General features: G+C 35.9%; 1 protein-coding gene across 1 annotated transcript in view; it reads left to right on the top strand.

The window, feature by feature from the left end:
• The window catches only part of asap1b (ArfGAP with SH3 domain, ankyrin repeat and PH domain 1b), a 170,673-nt gene that overhangs the window by 59,362 nt on the left and 97,706 nt on the right, over positions 1–13,605 (top strand). Inside the window, exon 5 of the mRNA XM_056450672.1 lies at positions 5,847–5,992. Coding sequence (XP_056306647.1) covers positions 5,847–5,992 — 146 coding nt within the window. The remainder of the gene's footprint in view (positions 1–5,846; positions 5,993–13,605) is intronic.

Below are 13,605 nucleotides of genomic sequence, written 5' to 3'. Positions count from 1 at the left end.
AGCAGAATCATATAATAAGAAAATATCAGTTTGCAACATCAAGCAGCAGAACGAGCTGTTTTTACCGTGTAAAAATGAATGGAAGTGAATGAGATCGGAAGTCTTGAGCCGAAAAGATTCAAATGGCTGTGCCCGCTCATACGCTAAGAATAAGGTGAATAGCAAGGGTGTCAAAGTCAATTGCTGGTGGGCCGCAGCTCTGCAGAGTTTAGTTCCAGCCCTGCTTCAACACACCTCTGTAGGTATCAAACAAGCCTAAAGCACTCAATTACTTTGATCAGGTGTGTTTAATTAGGTTTGGAACTAAACTGTGCAGAGCTATGGCCCTCCTGTAACACTAGTAATGTATATCTACCCATTCTGGCCATAAACGCCAATCAATCCATCTCAATAACCAACAATCCATCGCAATTATACTTTTTTTTTTTTTTTTAAATAGCATTTAATTACTTTCCTTATAGTAACATTTGCTTAAAAGTTCTCCATTTATTTACTGCTGAGGGTACTGAGCTGACCTATATATTTTTTTATTATTAAATTATTATTAATGTACACTGAAGTAGTTGACAGCTATGTTTTGTTCTATTCTTGGTAAGGGTTCTAGGGTTTGTGAATGTATATATTTGAAAATTAATAAAATTAATAAAAAAAATGTAATGTAAATTAAATGTATTAAGTTTTAATCATTTTTGATAGGGCAAGTGAAAATCTTTTCTAACTGGGATATTAAAAAAAATATCCTTAGCATTTATTCCTGTATAAGATTAAAATTTAATGCATAATGGTCTTTACTGGTAAATTCAAGAAAGCGCTGTTCACTCAGGCAAGGACATTCTGGAATTTTTTCTGGAAAAGACCCTTCACACATCCATTCCAAAAACCAGTAAATTCTGACATCATTAACCAGAAATTAGCTCTAAACGGCTGCAATTGTATTTGTAAACGTAATAGGAATCCGGCTTAATGGTTTCACTTTTATTTAAAGCTTTAAGCGTTCATGCAGCTTATCCCAGAGACATCCAATGGCAGAAGCACTAACCGCAGCTAAGTGTTTACACATTTGACTATATTAAAAATTCTGTGGATGGATAAGTATTGTAAACAACTTCGATGAAAACATATGGAGGAACGCTTTCGCATGTTGAGATGCACATACTATAATATGTGTGTGTGCTGGCGCTCACTGGAGCACTCCTACACTTCACGTGCACACACGTCAAGATAAACTTGAAGGTAAACAAACGGCAGTTTATCATAAGCATTTTATTGATAGCTTTTTACACATGGCATTAAGAAGAACAATAGAAATGTTATCTGACTAACATCTAGCAGCTAAATGTGTCTGGAAAAATAATCAAAGGCTTTTATTCTCATATACTGCGCAGACGTGAATGCGTCTGAGTGTTCTGATTAGCTAAAGTAGACGTCTCACGTCAGCGCGTTCTAGACGTGAATGCACTTTTTCAATCTTCCTTCTGCATTCACACAGTGCAGCATTCCGGCAAATTACCGGTAATGTTACTTCTTCTCTTTCCGAAAAATTGACAACGAATTTACCGGTATTTTCAAAAAAAGTGCTTAAAGTTTCTGTGAAGTGTGCATTTTTCAGATTCATGACAGCCACCGTCTTTAATAACAATAGTTAGTCCGACTTAGTTAGGACAGCTTTCTTTGTAATTCAAATGGGCCCATGCTGTCGTTTCTGGGCTGAGGCAGACCATACGGTACCTCGCACTGTCGTGGTACACATACAGTAACATTAATGAGAAATTCACCCCAAAGAAAATCATGTTTACACTGTTGTTTTCCCTATATAGTAATATTCACCAAATAAAAAAAATATTGTGTGTAACAATTGAAACAGACTTTTTGTCTGTTTTGGAGCACATTGGATTGCAGATTACCTTAAGACTAACACACATTCCCTGTATACTGAATGTAGGATTTGGATGTGTACATCTTCTAAATGTAAATCATTTTGTCCCTGTTTTATGGTAGATTAACTTAAAACTAACACACATACTGAATATATGATTTGGATGTTAATATCTTCTTAATGGGAATTTTGTCCCTGTTTTGGAACACATTGGATTTTAGGTTACTCTAAGACTAAAACATTGATACAATCAATACATATTAAATAAATAAAACTGAATTTGGGGACTAACAATAAAAAACAACCAAAATAAATTGTTGGTTTTAAATTAAATATCTCAAGTTCAATTAATTGGACCTGTGTTTTGATTGCTATAGTACGTTTTAACTTCTAAATTGGAGTACAGAAAGATAAAAGCACTTTCATTTTGATAGCGATTTTATGGAATTTTGCCAGTGTGTGTCTAAATGCAAAGTGGAACACAGCCATTTTCTATGTTGTCCTTCATTGAGAGTACAGTGTGTTATCAGGGGAGCTGAGTTTTTTCTTTCTTTGTGTGTTTTTATTATTACTATTATTTTTATATCATTGCCATGTTGTCAGCATTGCTAATTAAAATTTACTTTGTAGTTAAAATGTAGTTAAATCACAAATCCCTGTTGTTTTATTCACGGTCATGGTTTACATTTTTGGCACCATTGGTAAATTTGAGCAAAAGAACAAAATTTTTTTTTTGTATTTTATTGAAGAATTAACATTTAAATTCTCCTTAGAAATTCTCCCATGTTTTTCTCCAACAAAATTAACCAAAATGATGGCTCCCCTAAAAATTCTTCACTTTTTCCCACATTTTTTTTTATCTCACAGCCTCATTCCTAAATGGAGTAAATTCATTTATTTACTCAAAATTCTACACACAATACCCCATAATGACAATGTGAAAAAAGATTTATTGAAATTGTTGCAAATTTATTAAAAAATAAAAAACCTGAAAAATCACATGTACATAAGTATTCACAGCCTTTGTCGTCAAGCTCTAAATTGAGTTCAGGTACATTCTGTTTCCACTAATCATTCTTGAGATGTTTCAGCAGCTTAATTGGAGTTCACCTGTGGTAAATTCAGTTGATTGGACATGATTTGAAAAGGCATACACCTGTCTATATAAGGTCTCAGGGTTGATAGTGCATGTCAAAGCACAAACCAAGCATGAAGACGAAGGAATTGTCTCAAGGCACAAGGCTGGGGAAGGTTAAAGAAAAATTTCTACTGCTCTGAAAGTTCCAATGAGCACAGAGCCTCCATCATCCGTAAGTGGAAGATGTTTGAAACCACCAGGACTCTTCCTAGAGCTGACCGGCCATCTATGCTGATTGGGTAGAAGGGCCTTAGTCAGGGAGATGATCAATAACCCGATGGTCACTCTGTCTGAGCGCCAGCGTTTTTCTGTGGAGAGAGGAGAACCTTACAGAAGCACAACCATCTGTGCAGCAATCCACCAATCAGGCCTGTATGGTTGAGTGGCTAGATGGAAGCCACTCCCCACCTGGAATTTGCCAAAGGGCATCTGAAGGACTCTCAAGACCATAAGAAACAAAATTCTCTGGTCTGATGAGACTAAAATTACGAGGCGTTACGTTTGGAGAAAACCAAGTACCGCTCATCACCAGGCTAATACCATCCCTACAGTGAGGCAAGCATGGTGGAATGTTTTTCAGCAGCAGGTACTGGAAGACTAGTCAGGATAGAAGGAAAGATGAATTCAGCAATGTACAGAGACATCCTAAATGAAAACCTGCTTCAGAGTGCTCTAGACTAGGGCGACTGTTAATCTTCCAGCAGGACAATGACCCAAAGCACATCGGTGAATGTCCTTAAGCGGCCCAGCCAGAGCCCAGAACTAAATCCTGTTGAACATCTCTGGAGAGATCTGAAAATGGCTGTACATCATCGCTTCCCATCCAACCTGATAGAGATTGAGAGGTACTGCAAAGAGGAATGGGCAAAAACCCCCAAAGACAGGTGTGCCAAGCTTGTGACATCATATTCAAAAAGACTTGACACTATAATTGCTGCCAAAGGTGCATCAACAAAATATTGAGCAAAGGCTGTGAATACTTATGTACATGTGATTTTTCAGTTTTTTTTTTATTTTGAATAAATTTGCAACAATTTCAAAAAATCTTTTTTCACATTGTTATTATGTGTATTGTGTGTAGAATTTTAGTAAACAAATTAATTTAATCCATTTTGGAATGAGACTGTAACATAAAAATATGTGGAAAATGTGAAGTGCTATGCATACTTTCAGGATGCTCTGTATATGTATAGTGTTGGAAAAAAAAACTCTGTAAATAATTGATTAATACTATCACTTTGACCTAGTTTAGGAATTTTAGCTGTATATTGTTCTTTTGAAACATAGCAAAGAAACTGCGTTTGCATAAACTCTGGTATTGTGTTTATTTTTTTTTTAATTGAGCATTAATAAAATACAATTATTAACAACAATAGCAATACAACAATAATATAATACAATTAATTATAATGGTAATAATTGTCGAGTTCCAAACCTGCATGTTAGAATGGTTTCTGAAGGACTGTGTGATTTCTGTCATCCTGAAAACACAGATGGGATCCTATAGTCCAGTCATAAAAATGGTACTAGCTGCAAAAGGTGGAAAGTCACTGTATTTGTTAGATTTTTCAATGAGTAATCAAATGAAATCCTTTAAACTGGGTCAAATTGCAATGTGTGTCGTTGTCTGTGAATATTAAACCACAAGAGGACATTTAAATATGTCCCCTGCTAAATATGTTCTGTGGGAAATGAATATTGTGGTTTGAATTTTAACACACCTAATGAAGCATGAGTGATGCTGCTGGTTATGTCAGCCTCTGCCTTCTTAGTAAGATTGGCATCAAATAGCCAATCGCGTTTTCTTGCACATCATGCCTTTGACAACAAACTGGAATAAGCTCTGTTAAGCATATTCAATTTAAACACTCCAATAGAATAAAAACATCATGCAAATCGCACAGCAAGCTAAAGAAATGGAGCAAAAATGTTGAATTAAAACAACTTTAGAGATAACAGTGCATGGGATTGTGTTAATTCATGACCCAGGACCACAAAACCAGTATTGTGTTGTTGCACCGGTATATTTTTGTGATTTCATTGAATGGGTTATAATTATTGATTTGACTTTTATGCCAAAAATCACTGTTCCGTGAAGATATTTCACAAATTTCCTACTGTAAGAATATCTCTACTTAATTTTTGATTACTAATATGCATTGCTAAGAGCTTAGTTAGTTTAAGACCCCAGAGACAGACGAGTCCTCGCATTGATCCTGAAGGGCCCAGCCTGTACACCAGCTGGTAACCTCTCCCACCTGCAGCTTCTCCACGATGGACGTCCAGCGTTCTCAAGGCTCTGACGCCTAGACTGCAGCACTGCACAAGACGTTTGGCCAGAGGAGAAATGGTCGTGCCCAACTAAGCCTTGTTTTTCTCTAGGTGTTTTTTCCTTCACTTTCGCAATTGGTGAAGTTTGTTCCTCGCCGCTGTCGCCACTGGCTTGCATTGTTCATGATTTGTGTAGCTGCACATCGATGGATTTGCTCTTCAGTGTTTGAACATTCAGCAGTCAAAATTAAACCACACTGAACTGAACTAAACTAAATTTTAACTCTAACTGAACATTAAACTGGACTGACACAGTTTGAATTTACTATAATCTTCTGTGTGAAGCTGCTTTGACACAATCTATTGTAAAAGCGCTATAGAAATAAAGAATAATTGAACTGAATTGAATAAATTGTCTCAATATTTAGATTTTTAACATACGTTTAAAAAAGAATTACACTTATCACTGTTTTTGCGGTCCAGACCAGGGTTACATTTGTGGTTCCTGTTTCATTGATTGATCGATTGATTGATTGATTAATTTGTAATTCTTTTTCTCAGATCACATTCAAAATGAGGAAACATATGCCCAGGCATTGGATAAATTTGGCAGCAACTTCATCAGTCGGGATAATCCAGATCTGGGTACAGCCTTCGTTAAGTTCTCCACTTTGACTAAAGAGCTTTCTGCCCTCCTCAAGAACCTGGTGAGTCCTCCATTTTAAAGACTAGACCTAAAAGTGTGTCTCTTTTCTAGGATACTAGAGGTGATCAAGTGTACAACTTGCTTGTTTGTTCTTGGAGTGCAGCGGTCAAGTCCTGTCAAAGCAGAGATTGTGTTGCTGTGTGTTAAAGCCAAATATAAAGTCAGATTTAAGGCTTTGCAGCATATCCCTTTACAGCGAATCAGCCCTTGTGAAAGTGTTAAAGAGCTTAAAGTGTGTGCGCTTGTAGAGTTCTGTGCGTCGGTGTTGGAGGCGGATGCGTTCAGAGGACAGGGATTTGTGAAATGTGTGAAAATTGTGTGTCTGGTGAATGTGTGAGCGAGAGGGACTTTTGTAATCAATCCTGCTTCTCTCTTCCTGGCAGAAATGTGGAGATGGAGCCGTAAATTTTGAGTGTAGGAGTTGCAGTAGCTACAGCGTGTCTCCTTTTCACCCCAATGCACACACAAACACACACTCACACACACATATTCCTAAATCACTGAGTGAATGCTGGCGAACACTGCTGCAGGGAAGTCATATGTGTGTGAGGAGAGCCTCTGTGTTCCAGCATCACACAGCTGCATGCTGAAAAAAGAGAAAATGGATTATTTACAATTTATTATAAGATTCCCTGTTGCATTAACGCTTAAATTTTTTTAATCAATAATAATAATACTAATACTACTACTATTACTACTACTAATAATAATATGGGGGTATCAGGTATATTTAGCAGAAGGCACGTTTAACAAAATGTAAAGGTAACACTTTAGTTTAAATAACAATTCACAACATTTACTACTGGCTTATTGCCTGCCTGTTTATTAAAGGGGTGGTTCACAGTGTATTTTTAAGGCTTGGTTGAGTTTATAAGATGCAAAGCAATGTGTGCTCATGCTTCATTTGTAAAAAAAAATAAATAAATCACAAAATCATCTTTCTTTGATTATATACAGCTAACATTAAAACGAATATTATATTTCCTAGTTTCTCTGAAAACCTTTCCTCAAGAGGCTCTGATTGGTCAGCTTATATAATAGGCTGTGAATTGCAAATCGCCTCCACCTCACCAGGAAAATTGTCTTCCCTCTACTTTTTTCAGAAAGTGTGTAAACATTAAAATAAAAGTGAAAAAAGCATATTTGCCATGCTCACCACCCTATCATAACATTGCAGTATGTACAAAATGCAAATGCTATAAAAAATATTATCTATTCAAGTATTTTGGTGTTGGCCTACAACATTCAAATTGGCTGTCTCCAATAACATCCATGTAGGATAAAAGAACTGCATCTTTCGTGGGCGTCTTTAGTAAAATGGAGTTGCTGTTTAATGTATAGTAAATCGGACATATTTAAAGTAACATCACTCCGCAAACGTTATGAATGCATGTAACACTTTCCACTGTACAGTAGGTTTTATTTTTTTACATTGAAAACATATGATTCGATTTGCGCCTTCTGATTGGTTCACGGAACATAGTGGCTTTTGCTGTAAAAGCCAAGTGGTTTTTAGGGGTTTTTGCCAACAAACTGTTATTTTCGATTGGGCTAACACTGGGATTTAGATGATTTGAAGTAAGGCTGTGCAATATATTGTTTCAGCCTTGTTATCACAATGTACAAATCTTCAATAGTCATAGGATCTGCAATGTCAAATTGAGCTTATAATAAACCTGAAAACAGTTCAGAACATGCGATTTGTGTGGTTGCAACACTAATCTAATAATATGAAAGACCTTTATTTGAATGTGCTTTTTAAGGCTTGCAACTTTAAGATTTCAACATAATTTAAACTAATTGGGCACAAGATTATAACATTTGCCACTTTAAGTTTAATTATTCAGTACAATAGAATAAAGATTGAATTCTTATACTTCAATACTATTCAAGTTCAACGAAAACCATAAAGCGTTGTTTATTTCATCTTTATCTTTGTTCTGTTGTTTTGCTCTGTGCTTTAATTTATACAGTTTTGCATCATTTTGTATATTTTATGCAGATGCACTCAATTTATATGAAATTAGGAAGTCTTTCCAAATAGAGTCATCTTGTGGAATTACTTTCATATTGCAATATATACAATTGATTTTATTGCCCCCTTTGATTTTATTTATTTATTTATTTTTTAAATATTTCCCAGATGATGTTTAACAGAGCAAGGAAATTTTCACAGTATCTCTGATAATGTTTTTTCTTCTGGAGAAAATCTTATTCGTTTTATTTCGGCTAGATTAAAAGCAGTTTTTAAATTTTTTTTTAAACAATTTCAAGGTCAAAATTATTAGTCCCTTTAAGCTATTTTTTTCTGGATAGACTACAGACCAAACCATCAATTAAATTAAATTAAATTAAATTCACCTTTATTTGTATAGCGCTTTTACAATGTAGATTGTGTCAAAGCAGCTTCACATAAAAGGTCATAGTAAATTGTAACAGTGTAGTTCAGTTTTTAGTGTTTAAGTTCAGTTTAGTTTAGCTCAGTTCAGTGTGGTTTAAAAATCACTACTGAGAGTCCAAACACTGAAGATCAAATCCAACGATGCGCAGCTCTACAGATCCCGAACCATGCAAGCCAGTGGCGACAGCGCAGAGGGAAAAAAACTTCACTAATAGACGAAAGTGAAAAAAAAAAAAAACCTTGAGAGAATAATTAGCGTAGCTGCTGTTTATAGTGTATATAAACAAGGGGCAGAAACCTGTGTGGAAGCCCGCTAAGTGGTGCACTGAGTGTATGCTTTACTAAACAGATCTTTAATCTAGTTTTGAATTGGGAGAGTTTGTCTGAGCCTTGGACGTTATCAGGAAGACTATTCTAGAGTTTAGGAGCTATAAATGAGAAGGCTCGACCTCCTTTACTCGACTTAGCTATTCTAGGTACTACCAGAAGCCCTGAGTTTTGAGATCTTAAAGAGCGAATTGGATTGTAGCGAGACAGAAGGTTGGTTAGATAAATAGAAGCTAGATTATTTAAAGCTTTATATGTAAGAAGCAATATTTTAAATTCAATACAAAACTTAACAGGCAGCCAGTGTAAGGAGGATAAAATTGGGGTGATTTTCTAGACCTGGTAAGAACTCTGGCAGCTGCATTTTGTACTAATTGAAGTTTGTTAATAGAGGATGCTGGGCAGCCAGCAAACAGTGCATTACAGTAGTCCAGCCTAGAAGTCATAAAAGCATGGACTAGCTTTTCTGCATCTGAGATGGATAGCATACTTCGTAACTTAGCGATATTTCTCAGATGAAAGAAAGCAGTTTTTGTGACATGGGATAAATTATTTTTAAAAGTTAAATTGCTGTCTAATATGACACCCAGATCTTTTATAGTAGAGCTAACGCTAACTTTGTATCCCTGTAATTGTAGGTCGAGTTGTGAGGTCTGCTTTGTATAGGATTTAGGCCCAATAAGTAATAATTCTGTTTTGTCTGAGTTTAAGAGAAGATAATTGTTGGTCATCCAGTCTTTAACATCTTTAATACACTCCGTTAGCTTGGACAGTTTAGACATCTCGTCAGGTTTAGTTGAAATATACAATTAATTATCATCTGCATAGCAGTGAATGCTGATCCCATGTCTTCTAATAATGTCTCCCAGGGGTAGCATGTATATTGTAAACTGCAAAGGGCCTAAAACTGATCCTTGAGGCACCCCGTACTCTACTGGGCTGACTTGTGAAGGCTGTCCATTAATATTCACAAACTGGTAACGGTTAGTTAAGTATGACTTAAACCATTGTAGAGCTTGTCCTTGGACACCTTAAGCGATTTATGAGGATACCGTGGTCAATGGTGTCAAATGCCGCTCTAAGATCGAGTGAAACTAATAGCGAGATGCACCCTTGGTCAGCAGCTAAAAGTAAATCGTTGGTTATTTTCACTAATGCAGTTTCTGCACTGTGATGAGCTCTGAAACCTGACTGAAACACTTCAAAAACATTGTTCGTCTGCAGAAAGGAGCATAATTGAGCAGAAACAACTTTTTCTAGTATTTTAGACATAAATGGAAGATTTGAAATAGGCCTATAATTAGCTAAGTTGCTGGGATCCAGTTGTGGTTTCTTAATAATAGGCTTAGTAACAGCTAGCTTGTAAGGATTTGGAACATGGCCTAATGATAAAGAAGAGTTGATAACATTAAGAAGACGTTCTCCTATAAAAGGTAGCATTTCTTTCAGTAACTTTGTTGGAATTGGGTCCAACATACACGTAGCTGGTTTAAAACTATTTATAATTTTATCTAGTTCTTCCTGTTCTATGATTTTGAAGCACTGTAGGTTATTTAGATTCAGTGGAATGTTTACTGGATCTGAAGTATAAGGCGGTGCAGAAAGTTTAATATCTCCTATTTTCTGTCTAAAGCCTTCTATTTTATCACTGAAAAAATTCATGAAGTCATCACTACTAATTTGCGGTAGAACATTTTGTTCCAAAGATGACAGATTATTTGTTAATTTAGCAATGGTGTTAAATAAGAATCTAGGATTGTTATGATTATTTTCTATCAGTTTGCGGAGGTGCTCAGCCCTGACAGATTTTAGAGCCCTCCAATAGCTGGACATACTGTCTTTGTACGCAATTCTAAAAACTTCTAAATGAGTTTTTTTCCATTTACGTTCCAGGGTACAGGTTGCTGTTTTGAGAGCGCGAGTATGACTTACACCATGGTGTAGTTTTATTCTCTCTAGCCTTTTTTAGTTTGATGGGTGCCACAGTATTTAGTGGGCTAGTAAAGATGGCATCCATACTGCTGGTTACTACATCAAGGTCATTTGCGTTTGCCGGTGCATTTCGAAATAGAGAAAGATCAGGTAATTTATTTATAAATTCATCTTTGGTGGGGCGAAATATTGGAGCGGATCTGCTAATTTCAGGTAAACACAGCTTATATAGTAAGAGGTAGTGGTCTATAATATCATCACTTTGTGATATGTCTACATCAATGACCTTAATTCCATAAGACAGAATTATATCTAGTGTATGCTTTAAGCGATGGGTTGGACCAATAACATTTTGCTTTATCCCTAGTGAATGTAGTAAATCCATAAACGCGAGCCTTAATGTGTCGTTAGCGTCACCTATGTGGATGTTAAAGTGTCCTACAATTAGTATTTTATCAGTTTTAACTAGTAAGTCAGAGATAAAATCAGAAAACTCTTTTCAGAAAATTGACATAGGGTCCTGGGGGTCTATATATGATGATTAGAGCGAGAGATAACAGGTTTTTGCATAGTGTCTGGAAGCATAACATTAAGCGCTAATACTTCAAAGGAGCTAAACATAAGTCAGTTTCTCTGATTAACATTAAGAATATCACTAAAGATTGATACAACTCCACCACCACGGCCAGTTTGACGAGCCTCATGTTTATATAAGAATCCTGGAGGAGTTGCTTCATTTAAACTAATATAGTCATTTTCTTTCAGCCAGGTTTCAGTGAGACAGAGTGCATTAAGATTGTTATCTGTTATTATTTCATTTATGATAAGTGCTTTAGTTGCTAGTGACCTGATGTTTAGGAGAACAAGCTTTATGAAATTTGTATTTTCACTTTTTAGTGGTTTTTCCGGTTTAATTCTTAATAGATTATTTCTGGAGCACACAGTATGTTTATTTCTTGATCTAATAATACAAGGAATAGACACAGTCTCTATGGGGTTAGCCAGATATGCATTACTGTTATTTATGTGGGACGAATAGGAGTCTGTATGGCTAAATTGTGAATTTTGTGAAATTTTACTTACTAGTCATCATTATACAATAACTTGCCTAATTACCCTATCCTGTCTAGTTAACCTAATTAACTGAGTTAAGCCTTTAAATGTCACTTAAAGCTGTATAGAAGTGTCTTGAAAAATATCTAGTCAAATATTATTTACTGTCATCATGGCAAATATAAAATAAATCAGTTATTAGAAATGAGTTATTAACTATAATGTTTAGAAATGTTTTGAAAAAAATCTTCTCTTCATTAAACAGAAATTTGGGAAAAAAAATAAACAGAGGGGCTAATAATTCAGGGGGGCTAATAATTCTGTCTTCAATGGTATATCACAGAAAAACAAAACATTGCAACGTCAGTTTTTTCCATTATCGTGCTTTTCTAATTTGAAGCAAAAATATTAGTTTAAGTTGTTGTACATGCATAAAGCATTTGCTCAATGTCATTATCTCATTTTGGCGGAAGTGGCGTTTATCCACTCTTCATATGGTTTTCTGTATGTGTGTTTTTTCCTTTTGCTGTCATCTTTTTTTGCCAACAACAGCACTAACATTTCCCTGATTCATTTCCTTTGGTTGCTGTTTCATCAGTACATTTCCACAATGCCCTCCTGAAGGCCACAACTTTTCTGGAACACTGATAGTCTAATATAGGTAGATTGCACACACACGCTTGTCTTTCACATAGAGGCCTATTAGCATTCACACTGTGTTTGCTAGGTAATGGAACTATTGGCATTTTGCTGTGTGGCCATTTGGATTATTCCTGAGAATAAACATTTAAGCTCAATATACTTCAGTCGTCAATACTTTGCAGCATGAAATGGGGTTAAACTGCAGAATTCATTCTTTTGGTCTTCTGCTATCTCTTCTGTTTCTCAAAAGAGGCACTTTGTTGTCTGGCAGTGGTGCTTTTAGACTACTTTGGCACTAAGCTGAGGTATTTATCACTGTGAAACAAGAGCCTCCATTTAGAGACGCTGAAGAATAGTGAGGAAGTGGACAGAAATACTGTTATGCTTTATCTCCCATCAAAACATTCCACGTTTATAAAAGCTTCACATTTATTTGAAATGATAAAGAACCACAATGCGGACTGCTGTTTGTTTGTGTTTTAACCAGCCTTTCTGTGTGTATTTTTGTGTTAATTTGCCAGTGGCATAATTAGCTAGAACTATTATTCACATAATAGATACTTTCCACAAACAAAAAAGAAAGAACTTTAAATGTATTTAAAGGTGCCATGGAATGATAATCTACTGAATAATAAGAGTTTAGTTCATGGAAAAGACATACCATTAGTCTGAAACACCATTGTTTCTTCGTTCTTCGATGTATATTCTGTGAGTAACTGTGGTGATCTACATGGTATCATAAATATGCACAGCCCAGGCAGCCTTTGATTGGACACACAATTCCTAATGAGATTACAACAATCATATATTTTTCCCTTATTTTTTATTTAACACTAGAACTACTGAGACAGTCATCTAAGGGGCCAATCACACCGAACGCAATTTTACGCACACTTTTTTTGTCACTAGGCCTTGACCCAGCCATGACTCAGGACACTGTTCATTTTTCTGCCGCGCCACAGAGCGCCATCTGAATATTTTCATTTTAAATAACATGCAAATGTGCACGTCTGGTGTGTGATACTTTCAACTGTCATGTGCAAGCAGTGTCACGGCTCTCAGCGGCGCATCCAGTGTGTGACGCCCTTAAGATGCATCAAGAGGTGCATTAAAGGCACACATAAGTACGCGTTGTGTCACACCATCTCTAAATATTTAATTCCAAACAACTTTAAAGGGTTACGGACACCGTCAGCGATGTCAGGCGTTTGTTCTTGTTGTTTATGGCAAAGCACGCAGTGAGCAACTACCTTCATCAA

This window comes from Danio aesculapii, chromosome 24 (assembly GCF_903798145.1).
Source record: "Danio aesculapii chromosome 24, fDanAes4.1, whole genome shotgun sequence".
Taxonomy (NCBI): domain Eukaryota; kingdom Metazoa; phylum Chordata; class Actinopteri; order Cypriniformes; family Danionidae; genus Danio; species Danio aesculapii.
The sequence above is the reverse complement of the archived record's forward strand: the minus strand, read 5'-3'. Positions and strand labels throughout refer to the sequence as shown.